Genomic DNA, 15447 nt, shown 5'->3' on the forward strand with positions numbered 1-15447 from the left:
AAATTTGCACGGGCAAATTAATTGTCGCACTTTCCTATTCTCTTCATTGAGTCATGCTCCTGCCTTTCTCCTGTACTTCCTTTCGCCAGCCTTTGCTCCAGAAGCTAGACGGCAATGCCAACCCCCTCCCCGCCTTTTAAGGCACTTGATCTCTCTTTTCAAGGATAGTTTTGCATGGAAGAAGGGCCCTTTCCTTAAAAGCAAAGGAACTTCATCTACTGCTCCAAAGAACAACGAAGAATCTTGAGGACTAGCGCCGAAGTCACCTTATTTCCTTTGGCTTGCTGGCAGCATGAATTTGAAGGCGGCGGTGGTGGGAATCTCCTTCTGTGATTCAGGTCTCTCTCATTTGCAATCCTAATCCCTTTTCCTAGGGAGTAAATTCCATTGAAGATTTATTTCTCAGTGTAGGAAGACTGTTCTGTTAAGCAATTTAAACGCTAGATTTCCTTCTGGAATCAAGGAAGTTCCCACAAAACAGTCCAATTTTCACAAGCACCAGCGAATAAACTGTACCAGATGGAGCTGTTCCCCGGCTTTTGTGGCGCGCTGTTCATTCTGGGAAATGTAGTCTTTCTGTCTCCTTCGGAACTCTTACTGTAAAGTCCTAGGGCCCTTTCCCCGTATCTTGGAGTACACAACTCCCAGCATGCCTTTGCTCGTGTATTTTTTTTTTAATTAACTGTTTTTTTTTTTTGCCTCCGGAAGAAAGGGAAGCATGTGAGGGGAAAAAGGCAAGCTCGCATTTGGTGCAACTTTTGTAGGGGTTGCTGAAGGTGCGTTGCCTTCCTGCCTTGCTTTGCAGCCGCGCGACCCTGGCGGGCTGACCCGGTCGCGGTGCGCAGCGCGAGGGGAGGCAGCGGCGGGTGGAGCGAGCGGAGCGGAGCGGGAGCGACTCGAGGCGTCTTCCTTCCCGGGCGAGCTCGAGGCGAAGGCCGCCCGGTTGCCATCATGATCGTGGCCGCGGCGGCGGACCGGAACAAGGAGCCCATCCTGAGGGTGCTGAGGAACTACGTGAACTGCAGCCAGCCGCAGGTCCAGGTGCTGGAAGTGGCTTCCGGCTCCGGGCAGCACGCGGCCCATTTCGCCCAGGCGCTGCCCAACGTGGTCTGGCAGCCGTCGGACGTGGACCCGAAATCCATGGAGAGGTACAGCTGTGGTCGCAGGGCTGGGGATGATAGGCGTGGCAGTCCAACCCGCTGGGTCAGACCCAGGCTGCAGACGAGAGGCGGTGTCAGCAGGCGGCCGACTAGGGCCGGCACCACAAACCTCTCCGTTGGAGTCCCGACTCTCGAGGAGGCCACCTGCTCCGCTGTCCATGGGCCGGAGTGAAGGGCCAGGGCGCTGGATCTTGCCCTGGATCTTGCTGGATCCACCTCCCCGCCCCCTTAAATCTCTGCCGGAGGGTTTCCCCCCGATATCAGACGCCCTTTCCTCTCTCCATGCATCTATTATTTCAAATAGGGGTGTTCCTAGGAGAACCATTCATAAGCATATGCAAATTACCAATGCAAATATGTGCATTTCTTTATCCTGTGCAACAAACGATAAAACACTTTAAAATGGCCTTTCCAGCCTGTTGCCTTCCAGATGGAGGGGGCCCCGATGGATAAGGCAGCAAATCAATCAAAATTTTGTAAGCAGCAATAACAGACTGAAATAATTGTAGATGAAGAGAAAAAACATCCCAAAGGCTAAACTTGGGGAAAGACGTTTTTAAAGGCAGTGTTAAGGGTATCATTGAAAATTAAAGCAGGTTAATTTTTTACAAGCCGAGTGCCAACCCAATGCCGTTGGAATGGCCACAGGTAGAGCGTGGAGGCTGCCCAAGCAGTCAGTGCGGGAAATCGTCTTGCCTTGCGGACCTGGAGGATGCGAACACATGGCGCTGTTGGAGCTGGACGGGGAGGCTGAAGACGAGGGTGACTGGCCGCCTTTTGAAATAAAGCAACGCACATTCTCATCTAAACAGTCCCTCTTGTAAGACCATTAAATCCAGAGTCTAGAATCCCCCCACTGCAGCACTGGCCACAGACAGGCGCTTGTCAGGGCAGGGCTGACCAGGTACGCTGCGTCCAGGGCACTGGTGGAAACTTCCCCCTGGGGCATGATGGGAAGCTCTTAGCTCTTTGCCTGAGGCTGGAAAGCAGCAATAATGCTGTGTCCCCCCAGACCTGGGCTGCGGATCATTGGATAGCTCAGCCCGCCAGCGCTGAGGCTGAAGAAGCCATTCTGACCTTGGAGCTGGGAATCGAAGTTCCGCTCGCCGTTTCGCTGGCACCTCTCCAGTGATGTGAAAGGAACTGCACAAGCTGCTCTCGGAGGTTGGGGAAGGGGACTCAGAAAGGGGAAAAGACTGAAATTGTTGTGGCCTCCTTTTCTCCCACTCCAACACTTCCTAACTGGGCAGCCCAAAGTGGCCCTCTTCGGAGTGGGGAAGGGGAGGGAGGGGCACTGCTGCAGGTCTTCCAAGAGGAGGGGGTTGCAGGCATCCCCACAGGATGGCACTCTGAAGCCATTGCCTTCTGGGAGCTGCACCCAGACAGAACCACACTGCTTAGATGGCCTTTAAATGCCCTGCTTCCAATTCATTTAGGCCTGAATTTCACTTTGGAGATGTTCTTGAGGGCCAGTGGGCAAAAGGGGCGGGGCAGACATACCAAAAATGCAAGCACATTAAAGTTATTTCTGCCAGGAATGAAACCTTAGAAGAAGCATTTCGGTCTTTTAGAACGGGGAAAATGGCACAAAAGGCAAGAAACCAAGTTGGATGGCCTTTGGAAGTTCCGATTTGAACCCTAGATTTGGCACCCGGGCCTGAAGTTCTGCACCCCAGGATTAGGGCTCTAAAAGTCCAATGCAGCACCTTAAATTGGGCCCCAGAGCAGATCAGCAACCAGTTCCAGTGGCACACCTGTGACCATCTCTAGCCCCTACTACTGCATTCAGTCCCACTAGAATTCTGAGCCGTCTTTAAAGGCAGGGAGCTGAAAACGGCTGATGTCAACTCTCTTTCCAACATCTCTGCATTTGCCAGGGCACTCTCCCTTCCAAATGTCAAGGTGCCATTTTACTTGGATTCATCTCCGAGCTGGGAGACATGGGTGGCTTAGCTCCTGGATTCTGAATCAGAGAGCCGGCAGATGAGACCCTTCCCTTCCCTTGGGATTGAGGTATGCTGAGCTGAGGCGGCTGTCCTTCTAGCCCCTGGACAGCAAAATCTCATCAGTGTCTGGAGTCTAGAACCCTAATTGAATTGTATTTGGCAATGGGCCAATATGTTGTAAGCGTGGGCGAGTGACTGGGCGGCTGCCTGGAACAGCAGTCCCCAGCCTGGGGCCTTGCAGAAGTGTTGGAGTGCAAGTCCCAGCTAGCATGGGCAACGGCCGTGTGGGTGGGGAATGATGGAGGTTGCCATCTGACATATCCAGAGGGCATCAGGTGGCGGAAGGTTGACTCACTGCTGAGGTGAGCAATATGCAGCTCCTGGGAATAGGCTACATTTGATCTGCTTTGTACACCATACCAGCTTGCCACTGAAATCCAGTCACAAAACCACCAGTTTTTAGGGCGAAGGGTACCCAAGGGAGTGTAGCCCACGTGGTGTAGTGGCAAGTTTAGAAATGGGGGTCCCTTCATGATAGTCAGAGCCGCACCTCAAAGCCGTGCCCCCATCAAAGCTACACCCCCAAGCCAGACCTATTCCCAAGATTATGCAACCTATGATTATACAGTAAAAATGAGCTTTGTCACCTTGTTTGAATTTCTGCTGAGTAATGAATGCAAGAGGAGAGCTCTCCTTTTGAGGTGAAACAAAGGACAGCTTCTAGAAGTTATTCCTTATTATCTTATTATGAATAAATGATATTTTTTAAAAAATTACAATCATACCTTGATCTCCAGCCAGAAAGCTCTTAAAGTGGCTTATTTGGAATTAATAAGGCAGTTTCTGCCCACAGGCTTACTCTTAAAATATGCCATATGAGAGGAAAGGGATGGGATGGGAAGAGGAAAAAAGGACCCTCGGGCATTAATTGCCACACTTACAGAAACGCGTGCCGCTATATTCTCCCAAGAGCAGCAGTTGGGCTTGACAGTTAATGTTTGGTTTCTTTCTGTTTTCTGTGGCCTCTGCAGCCACTGGCTTGTCGTGTGCGTACATGTGTGTGGGAGCTCATGCAAGAGTCGAGAGCCCAGAGTTCAGGGGTTCCAGTTTCTCGAAATAGCCAGTGACCTTTTTTATGCAGTCTTTGGGGCCACACAGAATCATGCGTAAAGTAGCCTCACCGAAGGAAGAGGCGTTTGAGGCTGTCAGCAGCCATGGCCGGTTTTTCCCATTGATTCCAGTGAATATGCTCTAGTTCCGATACTGTTATTCCGCTTTAGCCATTATTTCTCCCAAATAATTCTGGGGCCAGGAGCTGCCAGAAAACGCCTCCTCGCCTGGCAGAGCTGCGGCTCCCAGACTGGCTTCCCAGTCCGTCCCTCTCCGTGTGAGGAGGAGCTGTCCGCCAGTGGCCCTTGGCACCCTTGCCAAACTGCGGCCCACAAGATGCTCTGGGGAAGCGATGGCCGCTTAAAGTGGGGTAAAAATGTTCAACATGTGGCGTGGGGGGGGAGGGGGTTTCCAGAGCAGCACAGGCAGGCTGGCCCCATGTTGCTGGGGAGCAGGGGCTGCCCACCAGGAGACATGCCCCAGGAGACCCCGAGCACACCTGGCAGGCCTCTCCAGGTAGGGAGCACCCAGGAACTGCCGAGAAAACACCCCTGCCCTCGGCCCATGAAATTTGGGACTCTAACACAGGGCGGCTGCTGGCCACGGACCAGCAAGAGTAACTCCCGTGAGCGGCGGTGGGGGAGGGACAGTGACCGTGGCTTCAGGATCCAGTGACCCTCTGAGGGCCCCCCAAAATAAGTGGGGGTGCTCTGACTCCACGAGGGGCCCCTCCACTGCACCCTTGGTTTGGCAACTTATTTTATATTGTTATTTTTTGTATTTTAACTTAATGTTTGTATTTTACAAACATTTTAACTTAATTTTATGTTAAGTTAATGTTTTAACTTAATGTTTTTACTTAATGTTGTGAGCCGCCCCAAGGCTTCGGCGAATGGGGCGGCATAGAAATGTTTTAATAAATAAACAGAGGAGAATGGGCTCCAGGACCCGTTCATGGGTCTTAGGGGCTGAAGGGCACTCTGATTCTTGCTGTGGCTTCTGAGCTGGACCTTGGACACGTCCGGCGAGCCATTTCCCATCAGCCCAAGCAAAAGGGCACCGGCAGGATCACCGGACAGGGATCAGTTATGCTTTAACTGTTCCGCAAGCTTCGGTATTTGCTCTGACTTCATAGACGTAAGACGCTTTTATTTCACACAAGAGCGACATCAGACTAGCCCCTGGTTTCGGAGAGGGTTGAACTTTGGACTTCTAAATTTGTTCCAGGTGGGCTGGGCACGGCTGGGAAGTGTGTGGCCTCCCAATGGTTTGACCTGCAACTCCCAGCAGTCCTAGCTGTTACAGCCAGTGGTAAGGGATTGTAGGGTTTGTAAGCTATAACACCTGGAGGACCATGAATCGCCCTCCTTAGAATTAGGGCTACATGAAACGACATGCTGGTTGCACAATTTGCAGTTGTGGGCATCTTTTAGAAAAAGCAACAGTGGTCTTGGCCCCGATCTGGATCAGGACTCTGGCAGTAGGCGGAGGAGGGCCGCTTGGCCTGCTGCCACCCCGGCTGCTGCCCTGACCCGGATCATCTCTCCCCTGAAGGCTTCCACTGATGCACGTGAGCGCTCCCCTGTGAAGAGCCAGGGCCGCTGGGTGCATGTGCTCCGGCTCTGCCGGTTCAGGTGGCAAGTCCCTCCCTCCCACACAACAGCCCAGTGCGACTGAGCGGCCTCTAGGGTGCCTCCTACTCAGACAGGCCCCGGACCTCTGCCTCAAAGGCCTGCCCCGTAGGAATGACCGCAGATGGCGATCCCCGTGGGTGCAAGTGAGCGCGTGTGTGGATCAGGGCCATGCGCAGGATCGGGGTTCTGTGCCTCCTCCCTGTCAGTTGTGTGAACGCCCATCCTCTGTGGCCTGCAGCAGTGCTGACTCCGTGTTTTGGAGGGCCCTTGGGCAAAGCAGCCTCGATCCCTCCCTCCCTCCCTCGTCCCCAACTGCTTTTGCTCCCCCTCCCTCCCCTTGCCTTCCTCCTCAGAGGTCCCACTTGCAGGCTTGACCGGCAGAGAGCGCCGGAGCAAGAGGGTGGAAGCAGCTTCCCCTGCCTGCCTGTGCTGTCGGGGCTCGAGCGAGATGCAGGTGGATGGCGAGGGGGAAGTGGGCCTCTGGGACTTGGCCAGTGGGCCCTGCCAGCCCCGGCCCTGAGCTCCTCTGCTGAACCTTTCCTGTGGGACTGTGGGCCTCATCCCCCAGCTAATAGTTGGGGTTTGCCAGAAGTCTGAGAATTCCTATTCTTGTGGTCCCAGGCAAGCTGTCCCTAGACCTGGAGGGTCTTAAGGGCAGAAGCTCATCCAGGAGGCATGCAAAATAAGAGCTACAGAAAAGTGAATACTGTAAAATCGGTAAGAACCGATTTTGTAAAATCCCATTAAAACATTGCCAGTAAAAATCAGTAAAACCTGGGATATTATTATTAACCTGCTCTTCTTATAGACTGGTTATTTATTGTCATGATAAAATGGTGCACTTTCCAATGCTGATGCCGGTGTTCCTGGAGGGTAGCATATGGGTCACGCATGGCACTTGTGTGATCCGAAGAACGAATGAACGAACGCAGCTTGGGCTGCAACTTCCAGGATTCACAGTCAGCATGGACTGTCTGACCATGGTTGGAATAAGATCTGTATACCATGCTGAGCATCTGGGTCCTGGTGCTTTGACTGTCCGTACCCCTGGACCCTGACAATATGCATCGGTCAAAAGGAAAACATGCACACATTTGCTAATTTATATATGCTGCAAAGTGCATGTAGAAACATAGAAACAGAGCGAGTCAGAAGGGGTCTCCCGGGCCATCTAGTCTGACCCCCAGCTCCCGCCGGCACCACTCACGACATGCCCACCATGTGCACGTCCAGCCTATCTTTGAACACCTTCACCAATGGGGCCTCAAGGACCTCCCGTGGAAGCCCATTCCATATCCTCGGGGTCCTAACTGTCAGGAAGTGCTTCCTGCCATCTAAATGGAACCTTGGTTCCCTGAGCTTTGCTCCGTTGGAGCACGTCCTACCTTCCTCTGCAGGGGAGAACAGGTCTCTACCCACCTCCGTGTGACACCCCCTCGCATGTCGCCAACAGATCCCCTCAGAGTCTCCTCCAGGCTGAAGAGACCCAGTTCCCTCAGTCTCTCCTCATATGGCATCCCCTGCAAACTGGCCACGTGTGTGTCTTGAAAGGATCCTGTCCCTGAAGGACAACCTTGTTTGAAAGAGGAGATGTATGGGCAGAGGAACAGTGGTGGCTGACCTCAGGGGGAAAAGCTCAGGCAGAAAGACTTACTCTGGGGGTCCACAGGACGTGAAGCACTTGGTAAAAGGCCAGCAAATCTGGGCCGATCAGGTCGCCTTTATTTGGCCCAGGGAGGTGGAGGAAATGGCCTCCAAGAGTGTGGGGCTGCTACTGAAAGATTCGGGGCCATCCATCGCCACCTCTCACCATGATCAAGTGCATTCGGTTAGCGGTGAGGTGCCCTTCCAAGAAGAAGGCCAACCGCGACTCCCTGCGGCCAACCTGTCTCAGTCAGCTCTGATATTTCTCACGTGCCAACTGCAGGTCTCTGTGCATGCTCAGCTGGTCCTCTGGTCTCTCTTGGCAGCATCTCTGCATTCATCAAGGCCCTCCGCCTCTCCAATGTCAAGCCCCCCATCTACTTGGATTCATCCCAGAGCTGGGAGATGTGGGGAGGCCTGCGCCCGGAGTCTCTGGACCTCATAGTCAACATCAACATGATCCATATCTCGGAAATGAGCTGCACCCAGGTGAGGCCGCCTTCCCATTGCAACAACCTTCCCGTGTGTCTGTTTGGTGGAGAGCCCTGTGGAATGCCATGCAATCCCAGTTTTTTTTTTGCTTGGGCTGATGGGGAGTGCCTCACTGGACGTGTCCTTCTTTTCTCTTACTTTAAATTTATTTTTAATTGTTATATCATTGTTCATTTGTTATATCATTTTTATAAATTCCCCTGGGGAACATAATAGAAAGGTGGTACAAAAATACTTAAAGGACATCTGGCTCCCTCCTCTTCTCTGGAACACCATAGGTTTATGTGGCATCCTGGAGCCCCCTCCCCCTTCTCTAGCCCTAACCCTTCCCAAGCGCAGGACATAGAGGGGGAAAGGGTGGGTGTTTGTAGGCTGGGACTGCGGGCTTACACCAGTTCATGTTGGTTTGGAGGCCTATGAGCAGCAGGGCACGGGGCTTCGAGTCCTAATTATGGTGCCATCCAGCGTACATGTAGGCAGAAAAAGGCCCTCAATCCCAGCATTCCCAGAGCTTTTTTTCTAACATGCAGGTTTTAAACATGCGTAGGGTAGTGCACTAAATAAGCCCACAGTGGAGAGGTTTCTCTGGATCACCCAGAATGAGGAGCCCCATTCAAGGGGGGTTCAGTGCTCCAGTTCCCCAGGGAACCAACTTCCATGAGTGACCAGGGATAGGCAGGGCCTTTCCTTTGCTGGCCCCCGAGTGTGGACTCCTCTCGCCGGAGGGGTTTGCTTGGTGCCAAGGCTTGTTTTCTCAGTGCCAGAAGAGACATTTCCCCCTTTTCCCTGCCTCGTGCATCTTGAGATCTGTTGGTAACTTAATGCTATACAGTTGAGTTTCTGCTCTTTATTTTAAATGTTTCAGGGTAGCAAAACAAACAAAAAATAAACCAGAAAGGCCTTGAATCTCCTGGGTTTTTTCTGTCTGAACAGACACAGGATGGCAAAATAAAGGACCTCAGCAGGTGTGGGGTAGTGGAAGCATTTTCAGTGCCAGGAGCACCGTCTGGGGCCTATCCAAGGGTGGCAAGAAGAACGCGATTTTTCGAGTTGGCCCATGATCTTCCTCCGGCTGGATGTTGAGTGGGAGGGCAAGCAAGGAATCCGGGGAAATGCAGAAGCCTTGCCTGCCTGCTGTAATTGTCTTAAAATGCAGTGGTGGGCGCTGTTGGGCAGGCCATGGCCATGCAGTGGAATCCGCCCTGCCTAATGCTCAGCCTGATTAAGATGAGGCCGAAGAGGCATTTGCCGTGTGGGTAGCCCTGGCACACAAGACTGAAAAGGAAAACAGGCCTTGCCCATCAGGGGAAGGCAACCCAGAGTGGGGCCGCAGCATGAGGGGTACGTCCACCCTTTGCTTCTGGAAGGATCCACACATGGCCACGCGCACACCTCCGTCGCATTCTCAGCGCCTCTTCCTGGGTCCTTGGGATTTTGGGCAGTCCCCTAAGCTCATGCAAGCAGGAGTGCCATCTAGCGGCAGCCAGCAAGGTTAGCTGGATTGCTTTCCATCCTGCATCTGTTTCAGCCTTTGGGATGTTAGTTTTTGGGGAAAGCTGGTTTTGGCAGTAGCAGAAATCTAGCCTTCTCTTTCAGGTTGCATATACAGCAAGCAGCAGTACATGATTTGAGCAGCTGATAGAATGGTGAAGGAAACATATGTCTGCAATGCTCAAGGGTGGTGCCTCTGAGCATGTGCTGAATGCATTCCTCCCACCTTTGCAGGATGCCTCTGATTCCAGAAACGACGCAGTTTCTGAAACATACTGTAATTTCCCCCCGCTTTGCATGGGTCGGGGGCAGAATCCACGAGGCAGGACTGCCAAAGAGGCAGCTCAGTTGTCCTGATGGAGAGCGGCCATCTCCTTGCGCAGGTGGCGGGCAGCACAGGGGGAAGTGGCTGGAGTTCATGCTAGGAGGGGCTTCCCTCCCCTCTCTGCTTTTTCCTTTGTTCTCTTCTCCAGGGCTTGTTCAAAGGAGCGGGAAAATTGCTAAAACCCAAAGCTGTGATGCTCACATACGGCGTAAGTTGCTGCTCTGTTTGTTGTCATGAGGGCAAAGGTGGGCTGAAGGTGGATCACCACGTGGCTTAGCGTTCCCGTGTGGCCAGGGGGAACCGGGCTCAGCTCTCTGCCGCAGCTGCGTTTGGAGGGTGCTCCAGAACTGACCCAGAGGCAGCACTCCTGCCCCCTTTGGGACCTGCTTTCAGCCTTCCAGATGTCCTGGACTACCGCGCCCATACCCCTTGGCCACGTCCTGGCTGTGGATGATGGAGCTGTACTGCCTGCTGTCTGGAGGGCCTCACGTTGGCAAAGACTGGCTTAATGATTCTGCGTTTCCCCAGTTTTGTTTGGGAAAGGCTGCATCAGTGTGGGTTTGGGCAGGAGGCCAGGGCTGGAGCCCAGAGGCAGTGTAGTGCAGTGGTTACACTGCCAGACTAGATCTGAGTTCAGGTCTTTGCTCAGCCGTGAAAAGTGACCACAGGCCACGAATGCTTTCTCAGCTTCGCCTGTCTTGCAGGATTATTGTGAGGATAAAGGTGCTTGTGGGGAGAACCACCATGAGCTCCTTAGAGCAAGAGATGCGGGTGGGGGGATCTCATTTAGGAACTGAGCTTTGCTCGCCCTGACCTTCAGGAGGGCCCTCCTCAGCCTGCAGCTCTCCAGCAGGGCTGTGGAGGCCCTGGGTAGGGTATCGCTTTGCCTGACTGCGTTTCCCCCCTGCTCGGTCCCGCACAGCCCTATGCCGTGAATGGGTGCATCACCCCTCAGAGCAACGTGGACTTCGACTGCAAGCTGCGGCAGAGGTAAGCATGGGGCAGGGTGGAGGGGGTGCTCCCAGCCTCAGAAGCGGGAATGGGGGGTAGTTTTAATCTCCTGCCGGCTCTTGTAGTGCAGCAATTGGGAGCTGGAGCTACCGCTCCCTCTACTGGCTCACCTGGGCATGACCTTGTCCGCATGGCCCAAAGGCAAGCCAGTGGCTTCTCCGGTTCCCTCTTTCCCCCAGTCCAAAAAGACGAGGGTAACACTGGCCCACAGTGCAGGGGCAGAATGGTGGTAAAGCAGGTGTGGGCATCTCCAGATGTTGCAGGCTTCACGTCCCAGCCAGTGTGGTCAATGGTCAGGAATGGGAACCGAAGTATCTGGAAATGATTTTCTGCTGTTCCCTTGCATTTATATGCTGCTTTTTTCCCCTTGTGAGGAGCCCAAGGCAGCTTACAAAGCTCTCTTTTATCCTCCAGCAGCAGCCCTGTGGGGTAGGTTGAGCTCAGGCTGTGACCGGCCCAAAGTCACCCAGTGAGTGTCAGGGCTGAGTGAGGACTAGAAGCCGGATCTCCTGGGACTCCGGTCCAGCACTGGCAGCTCTGGCTCTCAGTCTCAGGGAGATGGCTGGGGGCTCACCGGGTTAAAAGAGGCACTCGCCGACAGCGAGCAGGGAGGTGGCTTTGAGGACCTTGATCGGATGCCTGCAAGCGTGACCAAGCCCAACGAAGCATAACTGGAGCTGTTGTCTCTTTCTTCTGCTTGCCGCTGCGTCTGCTCCTCAATCTTTTTGCTGTCTTTTTGGATTTTAGTTGTGACATTATAAGAGGAGGAGCAAGGTCCACGTGTCCTCTGAAAATATTCACACATATTGAGGGTGTCTCATTAGCTGCCGCCTCGCCCTCTTCATTCATTTCTGCACCACCCCCTAACTGAAGCTTACAACAATCCATAAAAACAAGGCAATAATATGCAATAAAAGTATCAAAACATCTAAGAAACATTTTAAACAGCTAAAAATAAAGAAAAAAAGTGTTTTGAAAACTCGAAAACAGTCTACAAATGTGAAGGGCAACAAAAACCCTTCTTTCTCTCTTTGCATCTATGCAGCTTCCACATTCCGTGGCTGCAGTTTCTAGGGGACACCAAGTCTGAATCCTGCCCAGAAATCATGATCGCTTGTACCTGTTGGTTTTTAAAGAGATTCCCATCGCTTTGGTTGGGGGACACGCGCAGCAAAAATGCTTGTGTTGCCCTGCATTGCCCACAGTGCTCATGGCTGCCTCTTCGTGGGGACACGGGGTGGCATAAACTGCATACGCTACATGTAGGTCACAACCCAGCGCAGCCTTTCCCAACCTGATGGTTTGGACCACAGCTCCAGCCTTGGCTGCGTCAGCCAGAGCTGATGGGTATTGTAATCCAAACACTTGGCATCCACCAGGTTGGGGACCGCTGATCTTCTGGATGGAACATTGATGTGCCGGAAGGGTGATTGTTCTGCTTTCGGAAAGTAGTTGCAAGCCAGACGGCACCGCAGAGACCACCTGGGCCACCGCTCTGCTGGATGCAGTAATCTAGTGAGCGGAGCTGCTCTTCGTTTGCTGGGCTTGCAGGAGCCTTGGTTGCGCCCCATGCTAATGAGTCTCTCTCCTTCTCTGCTCCTCCAGAAACCCGGCCTGGGGCCTCCGGGACACCACTCTGCTGCAGCAGCTGGCGGAGGCCAACGGGATGCAGCTGGAGAGGATGGTACGTGAGAAGAGCACAGAGGGCGCCCAGTGGGGTGTCCATAGAGGACCAAGGAAGGGGAACTCTAGAAGGAAGGAAGCTGTTGGGAGAGGCACCTTATCCCTCTGTTCCACACGGTCTTTGGCACTCTCCCCAGGGCAGCAGGCTCTGGGCACGGCGAAGGCTCCCCGCAAGGCGTTTCCCTCACCTCAGAGCTGAAGTGCCCCTTGACGCAGTGGAGCAGGGCTTCCCAGCCAGTCTCTGCTGCCAGGTCCAGGGGAAAGCAGCCCCAGGCTGGAGCGCCCACCCGGCGCTCGCTGGGCCCGCAGCCTCCACCGTTCCTGACCAGGCAGACCCCTCACAGCGCACATCGTAGCCCCGTCTCTGCAGGAGGGGAGCCGAGCTTCTTGCCGCACGAGAGCTGAGCTCCATTTTGGAGTTGCTCTCCGGAGCCCATTTCAGTGGGACAGAGGGCAGAAGGGGGCGGGACCCAAAGCACCTGCATATAGTCACTTAAAGCTCTTCTTGCTGGGAACCCAGCTTTGCAAGAGGCATTTTCGCCTTTTAAAGTGCAAGGGGAAAACTGCCCCACAGCTGAGAAACTAGCAAATAACTGGGGAAAGGGGATGAGGCCAAAGGAAGCTAAGATGCTCTGGAGCAGCTGCGGAGCACCTGGTTTGCACTCGTGCTTCATAACGGAGCAGGGAGCTCAGTAACAATGGCGTTCCTACTTCCAGGTCGATATGCCTGCGAACAACAAGTGCCTTATTTTCCGCAAGCAGTAGCCAGCCAGTCCCCTGCCTTTGCGAGGGGGAGACCCCCAAGGAGAGCCTCTTCTGACCAAAGGATCACCTGCCCTGGCAGAATCCATTCAGCCTCCTTTGCTCGGCTTCGCATCGCTTCTTTCTTCCTTCCTTGGGAGGAGTAAACCTGGTGTCCTCCTCGAAGATGTCAGTCCAGAGGGGAAGACCTTCGCCGAAAGTTGTGGCAAGGAGGCATCAAGCCCTTCTGGGCTTTGGCTTGGAACGCAGTGTGCCTCTGTCTTTTTCTTGTGTTGTGCGTGAGTTGCAGCTGCCAGGGATACCTTGGACCACCTACCCCTACTGTTTGCCTGCTTGGAGAACCGGAACCTGTGCAGGGGGCCCAGGTATGGCCACACCCCAGCATCTCCCTCCTCACCCAGCACCCCGTGCCTGGCCCCCGTCCTGCCTCCGTATGCCTTCGCGTTTGGTGCCAGCATGGGCAGCTGCTCCCTGTTTGGGCCTCGTTCCCGGGCAGGGCCTTTGCCTCTCGGGCTGTTGCTTTTGTGGCTTGCTTCACCAGTGCACGTGGAAGGCCTTCCTCACTGGCCCTGGTGTTTGTCGACCCGGTACTGTGACTTGGGAGCGGGCTGGGGTGTGGGAGTGTTGCGGGGGAAACGTCGCTCGGCACTTAGGTGCCCCCAGGAAAGGACCCAATGGTTTGATGCTCGGGCGGGTGAGAAGGGCGAGTTGAGAGCTGGCACCCCTGGGTGGCCCTTGCCTGCCCCCCGCTGGAGAGCCAGGCCCCTCCTCACCTCCCTGCACCATTGGGCAGCTTCTGCAGCCTGTGTGGGGCCTGCCGCCAGGCCCCTGTAGGGCTGGGAGTGCCCAGCGTCTTGTGCCTTTTGCTGCAGTCACATCTTCAGCCTGCTTGCCACAGAAAGAGATGCAGCAGGATCTGGCCAGTGCTTTGGGGATGCAGAAGACAGGGTGGCTCCTTAGTGTGGCTCGTTTTCAACCCCGGCCCTTGTTGATGAGACCACTCCTAACACTTTCCAGTCAACAGCCTGCTGCTGAGTCCCCGGGACTGTATGCGGGGAAGGAACTGGGTGTTCGTATTTCCACCCCAAATCAGAATATTCCTGCTTGTGGAAAACTAGTGCATTGGAAGAAATGATTACCCCAGTTTTCAGTCCTCCATTTGTGTTGGACTGCAGTCCCATCATCCCCAGCCTCCCATGGAAGAGCATGTAACCATGGGGTGTCCCCATCTGCACACTCAGTTGCTAAAAACCGCTCTGTGCGGTTCATCTCTGGTCCTGGCTCTGAGGAAGCCTTGCAGGTTGCGGTGGCCACGCGAGCCGGGGAAGAAGGAAGCTGTAGTTGAAACACACGTGGAAGGCTGCAGAGCGGGGAGGCCGGGCTACTTTTCTGCCTGGGGGAAGGTTTGTTTTGTAAATACCACCAAGTATTCAACACTTTTAATGCTGCAGCTGTATTGTGAAAAGTTACAGTCCCGGAAATGCAGCAGTATGTGGTTTAATTCTTTTTCAGTGGCTTCCAAAAAAGCCTTCCTCAACCCTCTGCTCACCTGTTGTGTGGAGCAATGATTCCCCGTATCCACCACCACTACGAAATACTTTACTTTAGTGTCTCCCAACTTGGCCCAGAGCCACCCGTAAGGTAGGCAACCAGTTTCTTGAATGTGGCCTTATTTCTTCTGGGCCGGGATTCAAACAATGGGAAAAAAAAACAAAAGTGTCTCTTAATTCTGTTTATGAATGAATGGCTCCCTCCAGTGGTGGCTTGTAGAATAGCATGAATTTGCAGAATGGGGTTGGAGGAGGAGGTTGCCTTGCGTAACTGATGCTGCATCTGGGTGCAAAATAAATGTAATGTTCAGGAAGCACTGGCTGAGGAGTCTCATTTGCCTCGTGCTCCAGGGAAATGCCAGCCCACCGTCCCCAACTGGGTATTGGCTGCCGGGCATCGGCAGAGAAGGTTCTGAGAGTAGAACAGAGGCTGTGTGGGAGCACCGTTTTTGGTTCCTTGGAGTTACACCTAGTACTGGACCCAGCAAAGTAACCTCCATTTTAATTATCTGACTAAATCAGCTGATGCCAAGCGGGCCAAGCCAAGCCTGCGCTCTCATGGCACTTGGATCTGATTCTTCTGCAGCTTGCTCTGCTGGGAGCCCAGCAGCTGCTTTATGAAAAAGGCAAGAAAATGGA

At 53.7% G+C, this 15447-nt stretch overlaps 1 protein-coding gene across 1 annotated transcript; it reads left to right on the forward strand.

Annotated features, from left to right (window-relative positions):
• Nucleotides 1-730: 730 nt before the first annotated feature.
• METTL26 (methyltransferase like 26) lies at nt 731-15122 on the forward strand. The gene is made up of 6 exons (XM_044433747.1): nt 731-1148; nt 7821-7983; nt 9951-10010; nt 10725-10792; nt 12419-12497; nt 13214-15122. Exons 1-6 carry the CDS (start codon nt 952-954, stop codon nt 13259-13261), a joined length of 615 nt encoding a protein of 204 aa, XP_044289682.1. The 5' UTR covers nt 731-951; the 3' UTR covers nt 13262-15122.
• The last annotated feature ends 325 nt before the right edge of the window (nt 15123-15447 follow it).

The sequence above is a fragment of the Varanus komodoensis genome, unplaced genomic scaffold (assembly GCF_004798865.1).
Source record: "Varanus komodoensis strain SLA01 unplaced genomic scaffold, ASM479886v1 scaffold26, whole genome shotgun sequence".
Lineage (NCBI taxonomy): Eukaryota > Metazoa > Chordata > Lepidosauria > Squamata > Varanidae > Varanus > Varanus komodoensis.